The sequence below is a fragment of the Barbus barbus genome (assembly GCF_936440315.1).
Source record: "Barbus barbus genome assembly, chromosome: 10".
Lineage (NCBI taxonomy): Eukaryota > Metazoa > Chordata > Actinopteri > Cypriniformes > Cyprinidae > Barbus > Barbus barbus.
Window position 1 is genome coordinate 26715361 of NC_136738.1, and position 26705 is coordinate 26742065.

The following is a 26705-nucleotide window of genomic DNA, read 5'->3' on the forward strand; positions in this document are numbered from 1 at the left end:
AACAGTACATACACAATAAGTATAGTGTATCAAATTATTTACATTTCAAGTACATAAAAATTAAGAATGCAAATGTTAAAGCCACCTAATGTGAAGTGGGGCAGAAAAACTTCTCTTGCAGATTTTAATTAACATAATGAATTACAACCATAATGAAACCACTAAAAGATCACTCAAATACAATTCTTTATTAGGAGTGCATATAAAGACATTTTAACCACTAGTAGTGGATTTCACAATGTCTTCTAAGAGTAACAGCTCCTCCTTGTGTAGAAAACAGGGTCGTAAGCAGTTTTATGTGCTTTCTTTTTTCAAACCATCAAGAAGTCTTACAAAACCTTTCACAATGGAATCGCTGGCACTCTATTGGTAATTTAATATGTTAGTAAATTATGCAGTCATATAGGAGTAAGTGGTTCTCTTAGTGATGATCTGTTGGTCACATTTTATATGATTTTTTTATGTTAGACACAACATTCAATCACTGTGTCCTGGATTTAAAAACAAAAACAAATAAACATTATTTGCCTCTAGTCATTACATACAAACAATGGCAAGAGTTCAAGGTCACAGTGCAAGGGCAAAACAAACATTTTGGAGAGTACTGCATAAACATATTAAAGATTTAACATTAAAAAGATTAAGAATTAGTAGATTTGAAAACTTTTACAAAAAAGAAAAGAAAGATAAAGGATATAGAAATATTTATAACAGCCATAAAAAGTGTTAAATAGATCCATAAGTGGCACTGTGGAGGGAGGGGAAAAAAACGTAATAATTATATATATATATATATATATATATATATATATATATATATATATATATATATATATATACATATAGTAATTTTTTATTAAATGTAATGAGCATTTTAATAAATGTCTTTTCTACCCCATAAAACAATATAGAGTGTGAGATTATGTTTTACATTTAAAATACATAGAATGTCTTTATATATGAACCCCAGATTAAAATCCATGAACTGTGATAATTATATACATGAGGACAGTTTGTGGGTCAGAGAGGTACTATATGCTGCTGTTTCTTATTTTCTCTTATTTCCTCTCTATAGAGTGGTTTAGGATTTGGTATCATGAAAAATACTGTATATGTCTCCCTAGACAGATCGGAATAAGATATTGGAGTTCTTCGTCTTTATCCGTATTTGCTTCCTCCGGCTGTGATCTGAAAGAGAAAACATTGAACATACAGAATCAACAAAGACACAAATTTTCCTGCTTCACTTTTCTTGTGGTCCAGTCTAATGGAACCCAAGTTGTATGTTTGAGAATGCATCATCATTATTGACACTAAACTGCGCAGTTCTCCTCAATTATAATATCAAACCCTCTAAAGTAAGCAAGGGCTGCAGAAAACACACCTTTCATGCACATTTTCATGCAGTGTCTCTTGTGGAAAAAGTTGTTTTTGTTGCCTCCACAACCACTGTAACGAAACATCTGGCATCTCTCAGTCCTGGGGTTGTAAACATATCTCCTCACAGAGCCATCACAATCGCCCTTATCAACTGGACTCGAGCAGAATTCTGGGGGATTGAACTCTGAAATACAATAACAATAGGTCGCAATATCAGTAGCAGTTAAAAATAAATTATCCAAGTAATTTTTAATGAAATATAATGAGTATTTCAGTGCATACATTTTTCCTGTCTTCCACATAAAACAATATAGAGTGTAAGATTGTTTGTTTATATATATATATATATATATATATATATATATATATATATATATATATATATATTATAAAATAAAAACGTATAGATACATGATCACAAGCAGCTATATAATTTTTTGTTTTTTCTGCTACACAAACAATTAACTAACCACTTTTCATGTCTCTTTGCAACCAAGTACCAAATACTGTAATTGTATTGCAATGTACAGTATGTACATATTATAATAATCACATCTGATCCCTATCATTTCTTATTTATTGATTATTCAGCATATTTTATTCCACTGTATAGGATGTGAACAGGTAAAGTGTTACACATTATGAATTTTTTTTTCTTTGACGTTGTATAAATATTATCCAAATGCTACATCAATGTCATTTTATATTAGTTTAAGATTCATTTTTGATATTATCAGCAAGAAGGATGTGTGACTCATCTCACCATGTTTGGTGAGAAGTTCTGTTTTGGGTTTCGTTCCTTCTTCCTCTGGCATTAATGGAGCATTGTGTTCCATGTGGTTTGAGGCAGCTAAAAAGAAAATGAAAAATATGATCATATTTGTTGTCATCTTGTTACAGAGGAGTCTTTTTCTCTCAGGTAGCACTATTAACATGTTTCCTGTCTTTCTGTTTTTCCATGTTTAATGCTTGGAATAACCTCCTTTTTCCCCAGTCATGTCCTGGCTAGGATTTCTCAATTGCTTAAAATGTCCAAGTAGGGCTCGCTGCAGCCCACAAGATCCAAGGGGCGTGGTTGGATCCACATCTAGGGGTGGAGGTTGGTATGTTTAGGGATCAGGGGGTGGAGATGGGTATATAGCACCTCTGGTTAATCACCCATCTGCTTTTACAGCCTCAATGTGTTTATAATCATGCTCTTGGGATTTTTTTTTTCTTTTTAAATAAAGACTGAAGGAGTTGTCGGAAGAGTAGTGGTGCTGACACTTAAGTCATGTGACTGTGTTTCATTTATAACTTAGGTTTAGAAACCAGGTTGATGCTAACTTCTGGGTTGGACTATAAAAATGCATCATCATTGCAGCAGCACTCTATTCGTTCTAGCTGGAATGACAAACTCAACCTGACTTTACATACTTGATCCACTAGATGGCAGTAAAATCTAAGCATTGCCCATCAGTGGAACCACAGAGCTTTTGTGCATCCAAGTCACCCTTTTAACCCAAAAGCAATTATTGCAATTCATTTGCAGTTACTTTTAACCCAGAAAGTAAATTGCCAGTGATAAATTAGTAAAACAGAACGCTGACAGGATGGTGAACATCACTTACTATAAACCATTGTGATTAAGGCAAGAAGAGGCAAATGTGGAGTAATATGTATAGCTCCCATTAACACATGATAAACATGTAAATATGGAAAATTGCAAGTGTTTAATAGTTTGTTTGCAATTCCCCTCAAGAGCCCAAATCCCAAGAAGAGGTCATTTAACGCAACAAAATATACTTGCAATTACAAAAACTGATATTCAGTTATTTTACATTTCAAAACTGAGTATTAATATTACAAAATCACATATTTGACTTGGATTTCTGTGCAATCTGTGTGCCAAGGATGTCATGTGCCCTGGGGCTGTGGAGCAGAGAGCAGCTCTTAACTGTCAAAATAAGCAGGAGGAGGCAGAAAAAAATGGCTGCCACGCTGCCCTCTGGACTCAGACAAACAGACTGTCTGACACGAAGACACAGCTGTCTAGAACCCTCTGCCTGTGTGTGTGTTTGTACACGTGTGTGAGATGTGTGACTCTCACCTGCTTCCTGTGCAGATGGTTGGAACATTTTCTGCAGTGGCAAATGCGATGCATTCAATGGAGATTCAACTAAAAATGACCAAACACACAAACAACAAATATGATTCATATAAAAGCTATTAATGGTATTTCTACAAAACTTTTGTTTTTGTGTGATGCTGCATGTGTGTTAAAAGGTGCAACAAAAATCCAAAACAAACAAAAAAATGGCTAAGCACACCTTTAAGTACAGATAACTCTGAAAATATCAGGGTACAAATAAAAAGGTTTTCTGATATTATCAACAAGCAGGATGTGTGACTCATCTCACCATGTTTGGTGAGAAGTTCTGTTTTGGGATTGGCTGCTTCTTCCTCTGGCTTTAATGGAACATTTTTTTCCATGTGGTTTGAGGCAGCTAAAAAGAGGAAAGAAAATGAAAAATATGATCATATTTGTTGTCCTCTTGTAACAGAGGAGTCTTTTTCTCTCAGGTAGCACTATTAACATGTTTCCTGTCTTTCTGTTTTTCCAAGTTTCCAAGTTATGACCTCCTTTTTTCCCAGTCATGTCCTGGCTAGAATTTCTAAACTGCCTAAAATGTCTGGGTTTTGGCTTTGTTTTCATACTTGCTGAAAAGAATGACTGAAAAGTAGTTTGACCAATATGCATGCAGGCAATTGTACACAATCAACCAATCGTGGTGTGTGATAAGGTGGGATCTGCAGGGAACGGTTAAAGCAATGCAAATTTGTTAATGTATTTTACAAATATATTTTTGTGTATTTCATTTTAGTTTAGTAGTCATTAATTTCACTTTCATTTAATTTTAATTTTACTTAAAAAAAATAGTGTAGAAACAATTTTCACTCAGAAGGTGCAAGTAAATTTCACAAACAGTTATAAAGAAACAGCAAGTAACATTGAATTTAATGTGAGATTTTAATTGTTAATTACAACTTTGAAAAACTAATTGTTATAAAAGTCTGCAATCATTTTTATTCAATTTTATAAGTAATTTTAATAAGCTTATATATCTCTGTAGCATCTGTGGTACTGTATGTCGAATAGTCATCTACAACTATAGTTTTAGTCAAGGATTATTTGTTTGCCCCCCCAAATTGGGTTTCACCTTCTCTCTGACCTTTAACAGGCTGCTGTCCCTTTAAGACATCTGTGTAAATGCCCTCTTCACATGTGAAATTGGACACAGTGCTGCTCTAACACACACATGCTGTCTGTTTGCTGTTGGGTCCAGGATAGTTTTAACCGCCTTATCCTTCAAGGATAATTTGATTCGTAATGATATGACCCCTTTAGCACTAAATGTGCTGAGAAATTTTCTACATTTGCAGTTCTGCACTGACCCTGGCTGTTCAAATTACTGCTAAAAAACAGAATGTGGATGGAATTACAATGGGCTGAATTAAAAGTGCTAATTGCACTATGGAATGAAGGTTATTGAGATCAGAATACAAAAGGGCTGTAACCTTTGTCATGCAGATGACTTTAATCATGGGGCTTGTATAAAAACAATATGTCATTATTGAAAATTGCAGAGAAGAGAAATATTATGTTGCTGGTACATACGTAGACATCTGTCATGGCATTCTTTTATGGTCTTGAAGTTGTTGGCATTCCCAAAGCAGCCTCCATAAAAGAATCGCTTGCATTCCTGGCTCTTGCAATCAAAATAATAACGAGGCACCAGTCCTCGACACGGCCCCGGCTCATCCTCCAGATGGCATGGACTCTTATCCTCTAAAAAGAAATAAGGAAAAAGATTGGGCAGACCATAAATCATGTAATTCTTTATTTAGAGTTTCTTTTTCATCAACTGTAGACATGAGCATAAATTAAAAGTGTTATTTTTTTTTTCATGCTTTGAAATATCATATATAGGGGAGGGGGGAGATTTCCATGGGAATTTTCCATTTTGGGGTGAACTATTCTTTAATTTTACAGTTCAGGGTAAGGAGTTAGATCACTTTTTTGTGCATTTTTATGCAAGAATTACAACTAGACAAATATTGGAATTGAATTGTAAAGCAGCGGCTTTCAGCAGAACTACTGTCCCCTTAACAAACATCCTGGCCATGAGCCACAGACAGGCTGGAGTGATTTATATATTCTAGTTCCATCTACAGCACATGCCCTGTTGATAAATTAATGGCTGGATTCCAAAATTCCACAGATTAAAAAAATTACTTAATTTCCTGCCACGTTTTTGTCCTGTAATGCAGAATTTATTTATGGCCATTGCTAATTAAAATATTTCACTTAAGTGGTCATTCATCATGGAGAAAGGCAGCTTTAATCCAATCAGCTGAGAGGAATCATCAGGGTATTTTGTTTTTCTCTCTTCTTTCGGATAAATCGGATTTACGAGGAACGATGAGTCGCACTAACCTGATCATAAATGTCACAAAGTGACCATACGGATTAGAGCCAGTTGCTGCTTTTGGATATAAAGCAATGTTAATTGCATTCTCACTTACTGCTTGAAAGTGATTAAGGTCAGGACAAAAACTCTGAAAATAAAACTGCTTTTGGTCCATACAATGAAAGTAAACAGGGCCAAAGCAACAATGAAGCTCACCAACTTTTACATGACAGCATATCTTTTTTTTTCCTTCAAAATAAATGATAACATAAAGGTGTATTTCACTCTAAAATGAAATTTAAGATAACATTGCCGTCAGATTTTATTTGCTGGGTCATCCCAGTCATTCAAAAACTGCTGACTTTGACCAAACTTGCATGCAAAATGACAGATAATAACATACGTCAAGCTCTTACACAGTTTCCACACTTTGTTGTACATGATAAAGTGGGAGAATTCATCAGGTTGCAGCTAAACTCACTACATTACTGGGTTCTGATACTCTACATCCCAGACATTCGTCCTGACCGAGAGCGGTAGACGAATGCTAATTAAGCTTAGCAAATGACCACTCACATACAGCATTGATCAAAAGTTCACATTCACAAGGACACTTAATAAATGGAATTAAATTAACTGAACTGAAATGCTACAAATGAATTATGCAGTTTTAAATGGTTGTAGTCAACATACTTAGACTTCTAGCAGAAGTGTAGATGGGATGCATCTAAAACACTTACCAAAATTAATAATTCAAAAGTGCTGTTCAACTGAACAGCCTCTTGGGTGCTTTTTAGGTAAGGAGATTGTCTTGATGCCAGGCTACAGTCTCTCATTCCATGTATGATTTACTCACAAGGACAGGACTTAATATGGCAATATGTTTAACTGAGTGCTCATTAAAAAAGATGGCAGCAAGACAGCTACTTTCAAGTAGGTTCTGCACCAGCTGAGCAACTCCCATTGAGATGAATGTACATGCTATATGGATAGCTCTCATAACACATAATAGAACTAATTGACTCAAACAAACAAATTGCAATTCCATCTATTACCAGCAGAGGCACAAAAATACACGTATGGGACAAAACATCTCAAAACATATCAACATTTAAAACAAAATATTTCTAAAGAAACTGAATTTCTAGGGGGGGAAAAGATTTAGAAAATGATCTCTCTCTCCCAATTGATCTGTCTCTTTCTCTGTCTCATACTTTACATACAAACACACAAACAAACCACTCTTTAAAGTGCACTGATGATTTGATTCACTAGATGGAGACATTTGTCATTCATTTTGGTTTATTATCTGATGTTTGTTCCATATACTAATTCCATTTGAATCTGAATTTTAAGTGCATGAATTTTAATTTGTTGCTTTTTCATTTAAGATGCTTGTATCCAAAGTGACTAACAAATTAGGAACATGACAATCAAGAGCCAAAAATACTCACAGTACTGCAATGCAGTTACAGTGCAGAGAAAACAAAGAGGAAGAGGAGATTTTTTTATAAAAAGGGGTTATGATTGAGATATGCACATAAAAAGGTCTGTCTTGAGTCATTTCAAGAAGAATGTTATTGGTACCTGTGGTTCATGAAGAACCTTCAACCATGCACTCTTAAAATAGAGAAGCATTGGCATTGATTGTTCTATTAAGAAACTTAAACATCCATGGAACCTTTCCATAACACAAGATTATTCAACTGTTCTTCACTCTAATACAAAAAAGGTTCTTTTCACTGACATGTTCCCCCCAAAAATGTTTTTTCTATGGCATCGCGGTGAAACCCCCCTTTTGGAAACCCCCCTTTTAAGACTATGGAACCTTTCCTTTACACAAAATGTTCTTTTTAGTGGAAAAAGGGCTTTTTAGAAAAAAAGAAAATGGTTATTTTAAAAACTGATTAATCACTGAAAGGTTCTTTGGGGACCCAAAATTCCAAAATGGTTGTTCCATAGCATTGTTACAAATAAAAGCCCTTTTGGACTTTTTTTTTTTTTTTTTTTTTTTAACGAATGTAGCAGGCAGTAACATCAGAGCATTGACCAAGAGGAGTGTGACATAACCCCTCTTTGGTTCATTGAAGACCAGATGCTGTGTTAGAAGGGTTGTTATGTTTAAAGGGTTAAATGCTCCTTCTATTACTAGAAAAAGCAAGTTTGGTGGCCGCAGAAATTAGAAACTGACTTGGCAGAGCTGCAAATAATCAGGGGCATGTGGTAAAGAGTGCAGAAGAAATGAATCCAAACACAGCAGTCAATTTCCTCTTCTGCCTCCATGGGGGATCTTTGGCAATACTTCGCAGGCATTTACGAGAGCTCATGTCCTTGGAGGTGTTTGTCCAAATGAGCCGCAAAGTTTCTGTTTTCCCCACTCTGTGGCTGTGATGGGATTGAGGCTTGTTTAGCAGTCACATGAAACAGTCTGTTTTGTGCTGATTATTATGATGACCTCTCACAGGAGGCGACGTTGCAGGGCCCTGTCCAAATCACACTGACCCCCACTGGAAAGCGTAATGAGATATGACTCACCCAACCAGTGCTGTAAAGTAAAGTGCTGTAAATAATCCAATGTGGTCTGACTTTACTGTGAACTGCACATTGTCCTCGTTTTATTAGGAAAAGGACCAAGAGTTCCTTGTAGAATTATTCTTGTAGAAATAATCAGATTGCATAAATGGTATCTTTCATCCCTCTCATCTCAGCTTTGGCTTGCTGCCATGAATTTGACTCAGCGACCTCAAGTAATTTCCATTTCTGCTTTTATATACTAACTTAAGGCCAATATTGAAGAAGAAACAATGTAATATTTGGCTTGTTTTCTTTTCCTTGCATTAGACTTCTTTGTATTCATCAAAGCTTTGCTTTGAAGGGCTACAAAACATGCATTATTCCATGTATGGCTATCTAATGTCTGTTTAAAAGCATGGAGGTTTTCTGAACAAAACACCTGTTCTGCTGATCTTGTTTTTTTAAGTATCTGTCATGCCCTCTAAAGTAATATGTTATAATTATACTTGCTGAGTCTAAACTGATCCATAATTGCAGTACCATACCAATGCATCACATTATTGTTTTTTATGGGCTGTTAATGAGGCGTTGGGAACGACTCCCTCATGGTGAACTCTTCACATAAAAGTATATGGTGGAATGCGTGTTATTTCTATGGTTATAAAACAAAAAGTAGTTTTGGATGCTGATTGGTCAATACAGCATTCCAGCCGTTGTAAAGTACAAATATGACGTACAACACCCACATTACAGAGCTGCACCCATAGACTAATGTGCTGTTATTGTTTACATGTCAGTGACTTTACTGGGGTCTAAAACTATGACATAACATCTAAAAAAAAACTTAAAACAACATTTTATTTGTAAAATTAAAAAAGGAAAACAAAGACATTTTTAAATTCATATTATATTATTATATCATATGTTCACTCAAGTTGTTATGCTGATAGCAAAAAAAGATTGAATTTGATTAAATGTATTTTACTATCGTATGTTATTATTGTTTATATACCATGACAGTATATTATTAATTATTATACATTAATTATTTTGAGTTAGTATTTATTTTTATATTAGCTTTATGTAATTTTGTTGTGTGCTTTTGTCATTTTAATATTTTTTTTTAATATGCCTATATAGCGTTAATACATTTTTATTTCGCTTTATTTAATATTTACATTTTATTTTATGTCAAAAAATATTTTTTAAAAGTTTCAGTGTTAGTTTACAGTAACAAAACTGGTAGAAATATGCAAAACAGAAGCACTTTCACTAGTACTTTCAGACTTTCGGAACTCATTGTACGTGTACTTAATGAATTTGCTTATTAAAATAATCTACTTCCCAAATAATTTTTGTTATGCAGTGGTTGTTTCATAAAAGCAGTAAATCCCTCAAGACCTTGAAATATTGTGAGTAAATACACTGCTGCACACTGAGCCTAAAACGCTCCTTAGCTCTGACTTACAATATAGCACAGTCTCTCATAACTTATTGCCTAATACTATATTAGTGATCTTTGCTTTTACTTTACCCAAGACATGCTTATCTGGATTGCTGTTTGTAGCATGGGTGTGTGGAATACTGTCATGACACATGAGTCTAGGTCAGGCCATCCAATATACTGAGCGAAAATGGAATTGGCTAACACAAAGGACACATCCTCATTCCGAAAGATGCATTGAATCTAAAGGTCATTTTACAAAAGTTCCAACATTTTCAGAAAAAAAACAGTCATATTTGTTTTTGTTTGTCATAAAAGAGCACAAGTCAGGTAAATATTGCCTTACCTTTCACAAGACACATTTCCTCACACTCCTGCCGGGTCTCGAAATTGTTAGCATTGCCTTGGCAACCTCCATATTCAAAGGGTTCACAGCGACCTGTGTCAATGTCAAAGTAGAACCTGTCCTTTATTGCCTTGCACGGCCCTTCGTCTTTCTTCAGGGCGCATGAGTGATGGAATATATGGAGTTCAGACCTCACTCCATCTGCTGAGGGTGGAAGGAAGCCAGAAGTTATAATTTGCTTCGGACATAATTCACAAAACTCTGCGTGGTAAATTTAAGCCTATATAACTATAAGCTCTCACCTAAGGCTTTGTAGGGGGTGAAAGAGCTTGCTGGCACTGGAAAGATACTACACACCTACTTTTAATAGAGCTAGAGCATTTTCTCAAAGAGGTCTCATTGACTTGACAGTCCGTAGATTTGAGGGATCTGACAGCTTTGCCCTTGGTGTTTAACGCTTGGTTAAATCAGGATGAACCTCCTACACTTTCCCACTCTCAAGCCAACGAGGAAGATAAAGCACTCTTTCTTGAATGTAAATTTGAATGCTTTAAATCAAATCGTTTTTTTTATTTTCCCCAGGAATAGGTTCTTAATCCCAACCAAGAACCAACCGTATTCGTTTGTTCTAAGAGCATTCTGGGAAAAGTGAACTCTGCAGTCCTTCCTGTACAAACAACAAGGACTGAATCCAAAGTGCCACAGACTAAAGTAACAGATGGTCTTGGACTTGAGTGACAACATCCTGCAGGCGGTTGGATCACTTATCCTGTCAAATCATGATGTTCATCTCCCCAAAGCTCTCCACTCTGAAATACTCTCTCCACACTGCCCTCGGGTTGGAGAGAGGTATTCCACATGCTCTGGATAAAATTATCGCCGGCACAAAAGCAGGAAACACACACCCCATAGCATACATCTTGATGGGGTTGCCATTGCAGAAAAATAACTAAAGCATCAATATTCTTATTTGCATCATTATTTAATGCAGAGAAGAATATGTATATATGTAAATGTATATAATACATAAAAATATTTTAAAAAGTCCTGCACATTGTCATATGTAGCTTGAGAAACTAGAGCCTTCTTCAGGATTTTTTTTTATTATTATTTTCTTTCTAATCATCAACCATTACGATGATAAAAAAAAATAAAAAATCTGAACAAGATAATTACATTAATTATGTGAGCCAAAATTGCAGAGAGGACTTTTCTTAATTTCCATGGACACAGCAGCTCTTTTAAGACAAATTTTGTGTACTTCCTTTACAATTGAGCTATTTTTAAATGTACTATTTAAACAAGCTATTTCAGTGTATCCTAACACAGACAATACCTGGACCTGCAGACTTCCCCCCCAAAAAAACGTATGTCTATAATGGAAAAAACAGATCTGGCTGTTAAAATTTCAATTGCCAGATGCTTTTTTAGCCCAGCATGAATTTTCTGTTCTGCTTGGATTCACCTCGATTTGGATAGTGGTCAGAACAACCCAAAACTGGTGCTTTGCCAGACTCATTGCCGATGCCGAGCTCGGGCAGGTTGCCCCATGTTGAGACTCAGCCCTTGTTTGTTTTATACCCGTCACGAAAGAGAAGTGTTGATTTTATCACAAGGTGGAATTTAGCTCATCGGTCAGTATCTGAAGAGAGTAAAACATTCAGGAACTCTCAGTCAGACCGAAAGCGCAATGCATGTAAATAAATATCTGTTTACAGGTGTCAACATGTCATTTTTGCTCAAGGTTTGCTATTATTTACATGAGCAACAATGCAATGATTAATAACATCGTCAGCACAATGACACTATAAGGATAAGTGGCAAAGTATTTGTCATCTGTAAATTAGTAACCAGTGAGTCAGTTTTATAACCAGCCCCTTTTTATTGTGACATATTAAGAACTGTCCATTTGTCAGAAGTAATATTACTGATAGAAATACAAATGTGTGTTAGAGAGTAGTCACAGAAGGTGAGGTTTTATAGTATGAGGGTATGATTCTACCAGTCTGAGTCATATTTCGGATTATCTGATTTAGTCAGCATACAGTCTAAAGTCCATGGGCACATATACAGTATATACTGTGTATATATACCATCATGTAAGATCAAACTGTAATGAGAGGGAAGGGCAAGACAGCCTGGTTATCTTGATAAATATTGCAACATGGCCTTACACAATAATCAAACTATTGGTCAACATCCCACCAATTAAAAACTTCAACAATCAAACATTCAATGTGGATTGGTGTTTGGTAACACAAGTGACAGAAACTTACTAAAAGCTGGAATACACAACTTCCATCATACTCTAAGCGATTTTCTATGGAATTTGTCAACTCAAATCTCCCGACTGGTTCTGGAACTAGCATCAACTTCTCCAGACTGTAAATCGGTGGAAAATTGGGACAAAAATCATGTAGTGTATTCCAGGCTGACGTTGACCTTTAATTTTCGGTGGGCGCTCCTAAAAAGTTTGCTGGTGCTCCTAACTTTTTCAAGTTGGGAGCACCAGTGCTACCAAGTAAATAATTCATTTCGAACCCTGACTGGGATAGGAGAAAGTATGTTAAGAAAAAAAGGGGGAAAAAACAGAGAAATCTATAAAGGTGTTTTTTGTTGTTGTTAATTATGCTGTGCATTGTCTTGTAAAAGTAAAGTTCTGACTTATTTGCTTTACTATTGTCAGGCTTCCAGGCTTGATCCATGTCTAGGCCTGTTTACCGGTGGCATTGCAGATCGACTTTGTCTACAAAATCCTCCTCTCCAGCAATGGCTGCAACACCTTTAAATCCCAGATAGGTCAGAACTTGTTTATTCTACTACCGTTCACAGATAACAACAATGGGTGACCTAGTAAACCTTGTCGTGTCGGATCCCATGAAACTCATGCGGGACAGAAAATCCTCCTCGCTTCTCACCTGGTGCAATTATCTGAGGTTTGCAGTGCAGGGCTCACCGAAGCAAATAATCCTGTACACCCCAATTAATCATTGTCAGGTCTGCAACTGACTGCATGAGAAGATTCTGGCTCTTTAAATGAGTGTGTGGTCATCGGTCTGTTCAACCATATGGGACACCTGATGTGGACATACATTAAACATAAGGCTTAGAGGGGAAAAATATCCCACAGCATTGTGTGCTGTGCTGTATAGCAAGTTAACCGCCTAAGGTAAAAGGCATAACTGGTTGATCTCTATCTCTTTCTGCAATAAGTCTGTACACAATACAGAAAATGGGATATTGAGAGTACTGATCTCCCATTAAGCACCACGAGGCAGTTGACGTTAACGTGTGCAGGTAGGAATACATACAGGGCAAATAAATCAGCATGGTTTAAAGGCCTCATATTGAATACAGATTGGTATTGTACAAGGATATTTACACACACTTTCAGTCAATTGCTTGTTCAGTCCTCTGATATATGGTGTCTACAATGGAAATACATTTTTAACTATTCACGGTGTGATGTTACATTCAAACCACTACGGGTGATTAACTTTGACCCTCTCTCATAATTCTGTCCTCTTTATATGGTATCTTTTTTTATGTATGACTACATAAACTAAGCACCAAGGAGCTCTGGATTATCTACATCTACCTTTTCAAGGAGACCTAGACAATAAAATATTATAGATGTGTATTATAGAATATTATAGAATAAAAATGTGATTGTAATTTAAAAACATTTTAATTCAGGTAGTATCTTTGTTATATTTATTTACTTCTGTAAATTGGTATTCAAGCATAACACACTGTATATTGTAAGACTAATTTAAATAAAATGATGCAACTTTTATGTGTATATTTTAAATAATAGTGTGCATTATTACATGACGTTTTACCAAATTAAGAATCTTAAACTAAACAATGTAAACATATTTTATAGAAATGGCAATAGGGTAGTCATACAATCTGTTTTTTACTACTTGGTCTAATGGCATAAACGTACCTGGGGCACTTTTTTGCGAGATGCGAAATACGTACCAATAAGTACATATCACTGCAGTTTCCAAAAGAAATGATCACTAGAGGCAGTAAAACTCCGATGCCTTTTATTCCTTTTGAACCAAATTTACAGAGTTTCGATTAATAAAGCGTAATTTTCGCACAATTACTTATGCTAGGATATTTGAAAATAGATGCTTTTGAATGTTAGCATCACACATATCCAGCTTCGTATCGATGGATTTTCATAGACGGTAGGTTTGTTCACGGAGTACGGAGTTCCGCAATACGTACCTATATCAACGTAATAAAAACATGCCAGGGTTCACGTATTGAACCCGTCTTTTAGAGCCACTCAGTGGACATTTCTCTTTGAAACTGCGGCAAAACGTGCAGTAAGGTACTTAAAACATTCTTGCAGAAAAATACCCAGAGGTACGTATTTTTATGAGACCAGGTTGGTTTTTTACAACTCTAAATGCATGGCGTAACTCTCTTTAAAATGAGGTTTGGAAAATAATTTTCTCAAGAGAATATTCTAAGAAGCAGGAGAGTAATTTTTCTTTACTACTAGCTAAGCTATACATAAAACAAGTACAGGCAGTAGAAAACTCGTCCACTATTACATAATGTAAGTAATCTATCTCCACATAATGAAAACTATTAAAAATGTTCTGATAGCCTCTGCTAGACTACAAATGGTCCAAAAATCCTACTGTAATAAAAAATATTTCCCACCGCAAACTATTGGGGAGTGTAGACTATTCCCTGAATGACACTGATTATCCTTGAAAAACACAATGTAGTCGTGAAATGTCATCAATCATGGTACAAAAGCTTTCAAGGTCAGAGGGAAGATGAGATCCAATATTTGTCTATGCATGCATGAATACCATTCTAGTGCTCGAAATGTCAGTGCAATAGAGTTTGAAGAGAGAAACCTCGGTGCAGTTCTAAGTTTGGTGTCATTATCTGATGAGTTAATGCAACAGATCAAACAAGGTCTCGACAAACTGGGAGACCTTCTGACTGTTTTTTCACAATAATTCTTACCATGGGAACAGTGTCATGAAACGAGTTCATACTCTTGGCGACATTGTTCAACTAAGTCAAAGCAAGAATTTAGACATGCCTTTGGCACTTTTAAGCGCAAGGGTGCAAGATGTTGCATGGTAAAAGTATAGTTTAGTTTCATAACTGTTATCGAAGATGTCGCAAGGGATAAATCAAACAGATAAATCAGATAAATTAAAGAAACAGTTCACCCAAAACTGAAAATTCACTCACCCTCAGGCCATCCAAGATGTAGATAAGTGTGTTTCTTCATCGGAACAGATTCTGAGAAATTTAGCATTACATCACTTTATCAGTGGATCCTTTGCAGTGAATGGGTGCCAAACAGCTGATAAAAACATCACAATAATCCACATGTAATCCACACAACTCCAGTCCATCAATTAACATCTTATGAAGCAGAAAGCTGTGTACATGTCACGATCCATCATTAAGGCATTTGACCTTTTTCACTAGAGAAAGAGTGGTTTGAATTTAAAAATGTCTTGGTGATATATTTGTTTATTACGAACATGCTTTATTTACTTCACAAGATGTGAATTGACTGGACTGGTGTAGTGCTTTTATCTGCTTTCATCAACTCTGTCTGACGGCACCCATTCACTGCAGAGGATCCACTGGTGAGCAAGTGATGAAATGCTAAATTTCTCCAGATCTGTTCAGATGAAGAAACAAACTCATCTACTGGATGGCCTGAGGGTAAGTGATATTTTCAGCAAATTTTCAATTTTGCGTGAACTATTCCTTTAATTGATCTGTCCCCTTATAATATTTCTAATAATGAATCTGAAATATATATTTTACCATGCAACAAACAAACTCATCTACATCTTGGATGGCCTGAGGGTGAGTACATCTTTGGGTGAACTATTCCTTTAATGGAAGAAATCACAATATGACAGTTTCCACATTCAAGCATTTCCACATTCAAGTAGATAGGACCTGCACTTGCATGCCTATTGCGATAGAAAATAGCTGCTGGGGGTGTTGCTAACATGGTTTCCAAGTATACTGACTTGCCTTAAAGGAACTTTGGTTATTTTTCTATATATTTTGAAATTTGATACAGATGGCTGAAGGCAGACATACACATAAACACATAGCACACACGCTTTTAAAAGCATGTAAATGAGAAGACTTCAAGCATTAAACACAGCGTCCTTCTATAACTGTTTTGATCCCTGCAGAATTGACTTCGGCATGGAGGAAAAATATGATCCTGCCACAAAGAAGTCCTTTCTCCATTTTAAAAACACAGCAAAAGCAAAAAAATAAATAAAAAATATATATATAGCCCGCATGAGTACTTTTGATGTTAATCTAGAGTATTTTGCATGCAAAACCCATCCAGTGTTAAAACTACTCAACCGTACTATATTGCTATGAGTAACAAACAGCCTAGAGGGTTATTTGCAATAACGTAGTCTTAACACAGTTCCTTTATGATCCTTTAAAAAGCAGACAAAGAACAATGTCAGAACGTGCCTTGACTCAACCCTACTGCTAAGGTAGTTTGTAATCAAAGCAAAGCAATGATGTCATCTCAACGAGAAGAGTCACTGTGGAACATTTGATACAGTATATGGCCCAGCAGGTCCAGACAGAATCAGCAGACCTTTTTTGTTCATTTTATGTGCTGATTTAAAAAAAAAAAAAATTGGAATTCTTTATCAAATTCGCCCAATATGGAAACAAAGTGTGGGCTTGTTGCGTATGTTCCAGTTCTGTTCAAATCTACTAAGCTTTCCGTGGAGCTCTGTGGGCACAAATTCAATGTGGGCCTGATGATAATTCTCACTGAACAGCCGTCTCAGGGCGTTACACACGAGGAATTCATCTGATGAATAGAATCGATAAAATATTTTTTAAAGGCTGAGGTTTATAGTATTTATCAAGTATTTGACTAATAGTAGTTCACTACTATATACTCTTAAGTATTATTTTGGGGAATCTGTACTTTAACTGAGTTATGTTAACCCTCTGGGGTCGAATACTTGTATTTTTACTCAATTACATTTACAAGGACAAAAAAAGTTTTACTATTACAATTTATTTTATTCTTACAATTACAAATACACATATGTCATACATTATGCCTTAAATCTCTCCCAAATGATTTGATAATAAAAAATGTTATGTTAGCCTTTCATTTAAACAACCAATGACAGTTATTTTAGTGTACATACTGATTTGAATGCAGTTTTTAGAAAATTAGTTTAAAAACTAACTAACAATAAATAAATAAATAAATAAAGGTCATAATTTTCCCACCATCATTGTCATTTCAAACCTTCCTGACTTTCCTCAGGATCACAAAAGTATAAATTCTGAAGAATGCTCATGCTTTTCCCGACCATCATGAAAGTGGATGGGTACCAGATCGGGTACCAAGTTTATAAAAATTCCAAAAGTTCCAAATGTGACATACACAAAAAAAAGAAACCTCATCATGTGAGCACAAAAGCATCATGACAGTAGTCGATACAAGTAATGTACACAGTAAAATTGTGTCATTCACTTGCTTTTAAACACAGCAAGTTGAAATCAAGCGGGAATACACAGCTATACCTGCCTCCCTGACATTCTTGTAGGCTAATTGTTTTGTCACTTTCATAAAAACCCTTGTGTTTATATGCTTTCATGACACGCTACTGATATCAATGTATTCACATCACTGACACAGTATAAAAGTGTGTAGGCGCCCTTAAGTTCACCCAGATTTTCACAGCCCACACAAGGACCCTGGGTAGTTACTGTATATATCGTTGTCCTTTTATACTATGTTTGAGCAATACAGCTGCTATATGAGCACATTTTAGAATCCATTGCATGTTTAACCATATATTTAATGCTATCAGTCTTGCATGGATTCCTCTTCAGAGTAAATGTGTAAGGAATGACAGATGCAATTACAGTCTCTGTCGAAGTTTAATCAAGAGAGCACACTTCTCGCTGACCTCTCCTGATGTTTCATTGGAACTTTAGAAATGGCACTTTCAAAAAATGGGGACCATTCAAAAGTCCTGTTAAGGGAGGAGCTTTGTGCAATTCTGCGAAGTGTCTCAGCAAACAAATGGAAATAAGCCATTTGTCTTGAAAAAGGGTCAGACCTCAGGAAAAAGATAGAGCTATCAGCTCAGACAAGCCTTCCTCTAATGACTCATTCAATGAGGCATGACTAATAGTGGTATATTTAACCCAGAAAGAAAAAATTTGTGAGGATTATGTGTCTTGCAGCCTAGGATGGCTTTGCAGGGTTCAGCAAAATTTCTTGATGAAAATTAATGTGAAGTAGCCATAATGTCCAAGCAAATGTTCCAAGCCAACAACATACTTTGTGAGGCTGAGAGTGATTCTAATATATAAACAAATATAAAATCCTGCAGAATGTGTTAATTTACGTAACCTTTGTCATATAATATTCATAATACTGTCAGTTATGTTGTTAGAATAACGAGAATTCATTACATGTTTGTTCATCGAAAAGGTTACTAATAAATCACTTGTTCACAAACTGTCACTCCATATCAGAAGCCTGATCTCTGCATTGCAGCATCTTGAGAATGGAGGTCGCATCTGGCGAGAGTGAATGTCTCTTTATGTGAGCTTCACAACCTAGAGTACAGGCCCATTGTTTACAGAAAGGAACATCTCTTACGCTTCCTTCTATATTTTGAAGTGCATATGAGACAGAATCTTTGAAAGAAATTAAACTTCTATTTCTATGCACTGGTGCCAGGTGAAAACAGCAAAGTAAACAGCCAATAATTATGTTTTTTTTTTTTTTTTTTTTTTTTTTGCGTTTTGTCAAATATATAATATATGTTAAATTAAATTAAATTAAATTAAATTAAATTAAATTTAATTTAATTTAATTTAATTTAATTTAATTTAATTTAATTTAATTTAATTTAATTTACAATAAACCCAAATAAAAAAAAGAATATTAGCCATCATGTTTTGGACTAATCACAAATACAAAGTCAGAGAACTTACATGGATATGGCACTCAATCAAGAGGTTTATATAAGAGGTTTATAAATCATATTTAATCACACTGTAGTCTTCAGAGGAAAGAAGCATCTTCTTTCAAATAAGGAGTCAAAGTAAAATCTACCTAAAGAAGATTGAGCAAGTAGTGTCAATCCGGCAGATTTTAGAACATTACCATATGCACAAGCCAGAGTTCTGCAGTATTAATATTTCATCGCATCCATACGTACACCAATCTATTTTTAAAGATCATTTAATTAAAACAAATCCTTTCATCATAACAGCAACAGTGTTGAGTTGAGATTGTGACCTCCACGCATTCAAAACGACCCTAAAGAGATTTATGGAGGATAGAGAGCCAGCATATCGATTGGTGCAGTTAAGCAGGTCTAAAAGTTCACAATGCTTGGACTGCAGCCAAAAGGAACAAAATCATTTCTTCAGCGTAAGCGCTTTCCATGTGTAACTTATTAAAGAGCTATGGCTCCAAGGGGTGGGTGCTGAGAAAATATTACATTAACAACCAAGCAATCACATCTTACTGATATGATATCCTAACCATGATAAGATCTGTCTCTGTAAATATCAGAATTGTATATGATGGAATTAAATTGGTTGTAGTCAGGGTCAAAGAATTAACAAGGGCTTGGTGGAAAAATGCTACTGGAAGTGGGAAGAAAATACAAATATGATATTATTTACAGATGCTTTTGTATTTAACATTGATATATTATTACAGGTTACAGCCATAATTGTTCAGACTGAGAACTAATAAACTGATTTAAATGAAACATGTGACATAAATGGGTGTTTACATATGGTTACAAAATTATATAACCACAAAACGAGTTTTTATAAATATTTAGTTTTTATTAAGAGGCAATATTTGTAATAATAATTATAATAACAATAATAAAAGGTCTGACACTGATTGTGGTCTGAATGAATTACATAAAAATGAACTAATTGGTGGCAATAAGCAGGTTGAGCAATACCACTTTTATATATAAATCACTTATTTTGTTCTTCTAATTTTATCCGATTTTCTCAACTATAAATAAACTAAGAACATGTAAAATTCCATTTAGGTACATTTTCGTCTTTTAATAATATTAAATAATAGAAAATGCATTACATTATCACAGGCAAAAACTATAGCCAAACAATCTACTACACGTTTGTTTGCATTGCAGGGATTATAGCAAGTTAAATTAAATTCCAGTTCCCAAAAATTAAAAAGTCATCTTCCCATATTTATTACAGCAGACCAAACGGAACAAAAGTGGCAGAAAATGCTCATTTTAACGACCCTAAATCCTTTCAATCTTTGAGTTTCATCTCGCTTAGAAATTGCGGCTGCAAAGCACACAGCCCTTGTTGACAAAAATCTGAAGTTTGTTTTGAATTTAATCAAAGTTCAGCTGAAACCTTTGAGCCACCAGACACTGGCGGGACGCAGTAAGCAACTTAGTATTTAGTGTGCATTTCTACAATCTTTACATATAACCCGTGATCTAAAATATAAACTTCATCTGTCACGTTACCTTCAAAGTAGCTGTAGCTCCCCTAAACACTTGTCAATGTCAATATCGTCTAATTTCCTTGCAGTAGTCGTGTTAGGATACGCTTTAAGCTCTGACCGCAAATAAGATATTATACTTTCATTACTGTATTTAAATCAACAAGTATAATTGTCTTCTGTTCGTGAACAGTTTTAGAACTTCTAGAAGTGCATATTCACGCCACCTTTGTGAGAGTGATGTAATAAAATTATAATTAGAAAAAAAGAATACTATCTCACCTCTTGCGAATTTTGTGAAACATATTCCAACAAGAGGCAATAGAAGCAGCAGTCTACATGACCAGCTCAGTAATGGAGCCATTCCAGCAGCAGAGGCCATCACACGAGTTAAGTGGAGTAGTAAGTACGCTGTAGTTTAGTTTGTGGCTTCAAATAGTCAACTTCTCCAAGTATTCATTGACTGCGGGGTAGTCCGTGTCACGTACTTCCGGGGGACCGACCCGTCGTGTTCTAAAGTATTATTCTGATTCCCTTTAAAGATTCCGATTCTTTTACTTCGTTTGAGGGAAAAAGTCGTTTACAGAAAGAAATGCAATTCCCTATTGTAGATATCTGCCCAGAAAAGCCTAGTCTTTTGCTAAATTATATCATTTCCAGACTCCAGAATAGCCTATCAATTCATAAACAAACATTAGCTAGCCTACTTTTAATGAGGCAGCATATAATGTCATCAAATTTCTCCTATGTATCACTAAATCCTCCTATATCCCTAAATAAGTGGTAATAATTCATTTATTCACTTCCTTATGCTTTTTTATTCAAATAACACTGATTACAGCAAAACGCATGTGTATCTCCAAGATATTATATATATAGTCAGTAACTTATTTAAGTGTCACGATCGGTTTATTCTTTATTTATTTCGAGGCGGACATGCAAAGTAACAATTTGTAGTTCCGTTCTAGAAAGATTCGACTCATACGAGTCATTCGTTTGGGAATCAAGCTAAGCTGGTCGCTGTGTATGTATGTGTTCACTTATAAGGAACCGACTCAGAAGAGTCATTCATTTGGGAATCGAACTACCCTGGTCGCACTGTAAGTATTGATTCTCTAAAATGATCCGGCTCATAAGAGTCATTCAAGGTAGCGAACCAGTCTTCATAACAAAATGTGTTAACATTCAAATTAAGGCTGATTTGCCAACGAATCATTCAGACCTATATTGTAAAAAGGTACTAAGGTTCAATCAAAAAAGAGCACTGGTTCACAAATCAAAAGTCTCTGGTTTGCGAAAAAAGGATGTTTTCTGGAAAACACATTTCTATTCATTTTTACATCACTTTCCTTCTTATTCCTGATTTGTCATGTTAAACTCCTGATTGCGTCCATAACACTCAGCTTACTGGAACTGGATTTGTAGTGACTCACTGCTTTTGCCTGCCCTTTTGAATAGATGGTCTGTATCTATCTTTAGAGGAATGATGATTCACCTTTAGAGGAAGTATTAATGAAACTTAGACACTTAAATCCACAGGGGCACAAGCAAAAAAAGAAAAAGTAGGTGCAAATGTTGCAGTGATGTCCAGGGGCAATCTCCTAGAGCTCGCTAAATGGATTTTTATGGCCAGAGTTTTTATTCAGCAGTGGGGGGGATATCATGTGTGAAGATTAAAGATGGGAAAAGCTTTAAAGGGATGGTTAGAAAAAAGTCAAATCTAAAAAATTAAAACTTCTGTGTGGTTGTTTGTAAAATGGGATGTGATTTGTGTGTATTTAAGGCAAAGAGCTAAAAGTGTAATTCTGTTCTGTGTTTTATCTGCACATTATCTGAGCAGTAAGGAAGCAAGGAGTCTGTTTTGTTTTGGTTGCCAGGTCTGTTTTTTTCTGCCTGTCTCAGCAAGTCTGTGTTCACTAACTCCAGACATGGTTAGAACTAATAAACAGACAGCGTTCCAAATCAGCATGTTTATTTGTTGCTTCAGGCCTTAGTATTTTCATTTTGTGTTTTATTTAAGTGAACTAGAGTTTTTATAATGTGTCTGATCTGGGTATGATTTGGTGACCTTAATACCAACCTCTTTCTTTCTTTATTTCTATTTCACACCTTCTTCTTCCTCAACTGTTAACACTATTTGAAGTGTAAGGTTTACTAAATAAAAAGGCAACATGCAAAATGCATTAACAGTTTTTCTTGGGTAATGTGCTTCATGTGGTCACATTAAGCAAGTTTGAACAGTAATTAGTGTAGCCTATATACAGTACACACACACACACACACACACATATGTATATATGTGTATACAATTTTGTATGTGCTTTTGTAATGTTTATTAGTTTTTCAACTATACTATATTTGGATACAAAAGTTATTTCTATTGTTAAACTCCTTAATGTTATAACTGCACATATACATGTTTTAGGGTTTATTCTAAACTGGAGAAGTGGAAAATTTCCTTTGGCCTTGTTTCCCAGGATACCACAAACCCTGCATTTTTTTTCATCACCCTCGAAAAATGTGTATCAAAATATTCCATGCGACAGAGCATAATGTGCTATTTCAGTTCAGACCCTTATGCCTCATGAAATTGTATACGGCTCTCATAATATCTCAATGCAAAGATGACAAATTTACAGATGTGATTTATGCTTTACAGTCTCAGAAACCTCTCTCAGGATATTACAGAACAACACAACTTAACATGATAGATATGCAATGCATACATGTACTTGGTCAGATAGATACATATATATAGACAGATGAAAAAACATTATGTTTTTAGTGGAAGTGACCTCACTCTCTGTTATTAATATACAGTTGAGAGGCTTGAAACATTCTGGGCGGTTTGTGTAGCCTAGATAATGTCTTTGTGAATATATCCTCGTTCATCTCAGATGGGTCCCACAGATTGGTGTTTATTGTGAAGACTGGGTAGAAAATATGATTGGGGCAGACGAGCTCTCATTCCCCTGTGTTGTGCTGGCCGATGTTGCCTGGAAACAGATGGAGAATTACAGTCCATTATGCATTTATGGTGGTGATTACCTTGAATATCAACCTGCAAGGCCACATACAATTAATCTGCAGCCAATAACTTGAACCGTTTACTCCAAGAAATGTACCAAGTCAAGTGAAACTTGTAGACATCCTGTTTAAAATTGTTTTCCTTAAGTCAGCCTGTTAGAAAAAGTAGCTTTTTTAAGGAAACAGTCGGAAATTGCCCCATTAGAATGAGCCTTCAAATGACTCACATTTAATTTTCCACCTGTACATCCACACTATTTTCTTTCACGGCATAATCTTCATATAAAAGCTAGGTCAAAATAACCTCCCAAATCCTTAAAAGCCCTTCAGTATTACAACATACCTTCCATTCATAAAAAATTGACCACTTTTACTTTTTACTTAGAACAACAGTCAAAAGAACAGATGATACACTTGAAAGACAGAGATTATTATTATTTCCCAACCTGCAAACCACATTGAAATTCCTTGGTAGCAATTACATCACATCTATGTCAAGATATAGAAAATGTACTAATTTAGCACACATGTAAATGCGAATATTAATAGTGGAAGATTGTGATTAATTGTATTTGTTATTATAACACAGGGTTGCTATTTGATATTGAATGAGAGAATCACCTCTCAGCGACTGAAGGTCATTATATTATTTGCGCTGGTTATAATACGCTTCCTCTGCAATCATTTAATGTCACAGTATACCTGTGGGCAACTTAGGTTACATCTCAATATGCAATACATTTACACACACACACACACAAAAGTCAGAGCACTGAGACCGGAATGTTTTTAGTTTGGTGAAAACTGTAAAGCGACTGGTATAGGAAGGTTAAATAACTTGCTGACTCACTGTCGATGAACATTATTTTGAGACAGATGCAAACATTTGTATGATAATGTATTTGCAAGGTTAATCTTAGAAAATATCACAATGTATGTTTGACCTTTCATTCTGATATAAAGGAATAGTTCACCCAAAAATGAAAATGCAATCATTTACTCACCATGGAATGAAAGTCAGTTTTCTATATAGCTCATAAAAGCACCCCATATTCCAAAAAGAAGACGAAGAAGAAGAAATGGATCTCATGAAACTAGAACTACATGACATCTCATTCAAAACTTAATAATAATAATAAAAAAAAGTAAATGACAGAATTTTAATCTATTAATTTACAATATTCAGTGTGAATGATAAACCCTCTTGATTTGGTCTTATAGGTAATATTACACCCCTTTAAAGATAATAAAGATAATAAGCATTGAAGAACTTTAAAGTTCACCCAAAAATGAAAAGAATTTCTTTCTTCTGATGGGCATAAAAGAAGATATTTTGAAGAATGTTGGTAACCAAACAGTTGATGGTAGCCATTGACTTCCATAGGATGGAAAAAATGGAAGTCAATGGCTTCCGTCAACAATTTGGTTACCAACATTCTTCAAAATATTGTGCTTAACAGAAAAGAGAGTGTCATGAGTCCGGGCCTGGCAGTTCTTCCCTTCTCCACCATAGGTCACCATCTGCCTTCCTCCCGGACTCCACTCCCCTAAACTACACACACCTGTCCCATTACACACACCTGTCACATTATTACAACCTCAGCTGTTCTCCATTGCCACAGACTATATAGTCTCCTCTCTTTCACCACTCGGCCTGGTTGCATTAAGTGTATTGGTAATTGTGGTTGTAACTGTTTGTTTCCAGTGTTTGCTCTGGTCTGGGATACATGCACTGTGTTGCCGTCTCGTATCCCAGTCCGTTACTACTTTGTTTTTTCGTGCCGTGTTGACCTTTTTGTGTCTGATTAAAAGAGAGCCTTACCTGCATTTGGACCCAGACTCCGTCTTTTCCACGGCACCCTCGCAGCGTCCCGTGACAGAGAGACTCATACACGATGACAGAATTTTCTTTCTTTTTATGCTGAACTCTCCCTTAAATCCACTGACAAAAGAGAGCCAGTGAAAAAAAGTGTGAGAACTCACTATCTCTGAAGTGTTGTCTCTCTTAATGCAAAATAGTGCAGCTAACAGTTTCAGGATGCCATGCAATCAGACTCAACAACAGCTCGGTACACTGAGATAGAGGATAGATAGAGGATAAAGCGTCAGATCAAGTTACCCACTTATCCATCTTATGGAAAACAAACTGCTTCAGGTCACCTTGAGCAATGGTTTGCCTAGAGCAAAGGATCGCTTTTCCATTTGGTCCTCGGATCCACTTTTCTGTGATTTCCTTAAAGCAAAATTTGAAAGAGAGCGTTAACTGATTAATATGTATTTGGGTCTTGTATTCATGTTATGTAAAAAGCCTGTAGGGTTTAATTCATTGCCAATTATCCTATACAGGAAGTTGAGAACAAAGGCTTGCCACCGTAGTAGTGATTCTAGCATAAAAATGCATAATCACTGATGAATCTGAGATGATTGCTTGAAGACATATTGGAGGAGAAACTTATCGTGGGCAGAACTTAACCAGCACCTGTTAAAGTCTTTACAAAGTTAAAGTTAAAGCCATTAATAAATAAACATAATTATATTTTAGTTTAAAACAAACCATTTTTCTGTAATATTCTAAATATAAATATTTACAGCCGCATGCGAAAATTTGGGAACCCCTTGCAGGATCTGTGGAAATGTGAATAATTTTAACAAAAAGAGATCATACAAAATGCATGTTATTTTTGTATTTAGTACTGTCCTGAGTAAGATATTTTACAAAAACATATGTTTACATATAGTCCACAAGACTAATAATTAAAAATACTAGACTAAAAATAACCCCCTTCAGAAGTTTGGGAACCCTTGGTTCTTAATACTGTGTTACCTGGATGATCTACAACAGTTTTTTTGTTGTAGATCCGGGAGGTGAAAACTTTTTGAATTTGAAGATCAAGTACTTAATTTGTCTTATCTTCTGTTGCTTCCGTAGAGCAGTACTAAATAAAAATAAAAAAAGATATTTCATCAAAATAAGAAAAATCTGGACATCTTCATCCTGTTCAAAAGTTTTCA

At 35.4% G+C, this 26705-nt stretch overlaps 1 protein-coding gene across 2 annotated transcripts; it reads right to left on the minus strand.

Annotated features, from left to right (window-relative positions):
• Positions 1-989: 989 nt before the first annotated feature.
• On the minus strand, positions 990-21136 carry LOC306875739 (tissue factor pathway inhibitor-like). 2 transcript variants are annotated; one of them, XM_079426450.1, is made up of 8 exons: positions 20949-21136; positions 10136-10339; positions 5039-5209; positions 3780-3866; positions 3470-3538; positions 2144-2230; positions 1385-1564; positions 990-1188 (listed from the first exon to the last, which is right to left on the minus strand). In XM_079426450.1, the coding sequence occupies exons 1-8, from the start codon at positions 21046-21048 to the stop codon at positions 1121-1123; spliced, it is 966 nt and encodes a 321-aa protein (XP_079282576.1). In that variant the 5' UTR covers positions 21049-21136; the 3' UTR covers positions 990-1120. The 2 variants fall into 2 exon arrangements, with proteins under 2 accessions (XP_079282576.1, XP_079282577.1); XM_079426451.1 differs by having other exon boundaries at positions 10136-10336; positions 20949-21096.
• Between the last annotated feature and the right edge of the window lie 5569 nt (positions 21137-26705).

What these genes read in the sequence shown, in the direction of transcription:
- LOC306875739 (XM_079426450.1), bottom strand. Translation starts at nt 21,048, where the DNA reads ATGGCCTCTGCTGCTGGAATGGCTCCATTACTGAGCTGGTCATGTAGA. An exon ending in AGAACTTCTCACCAAACATG is followed by an intron (nt 1,565 to 2,143) that starts GTGAGATGAGTC and finishes ATTGTATTTCAG; the next exon opens with AGTTCAATCCCCCAGAATTC. An exon ending in CATGAAAATGTGCATGAAAG is followed by an intron (nt 1,189 to 1,384) that starts GTGTGTTTTCTG and finishes TTTCTCTTTCAG; the next exon opens with ATCACAGCCGGAGGAAGCAA.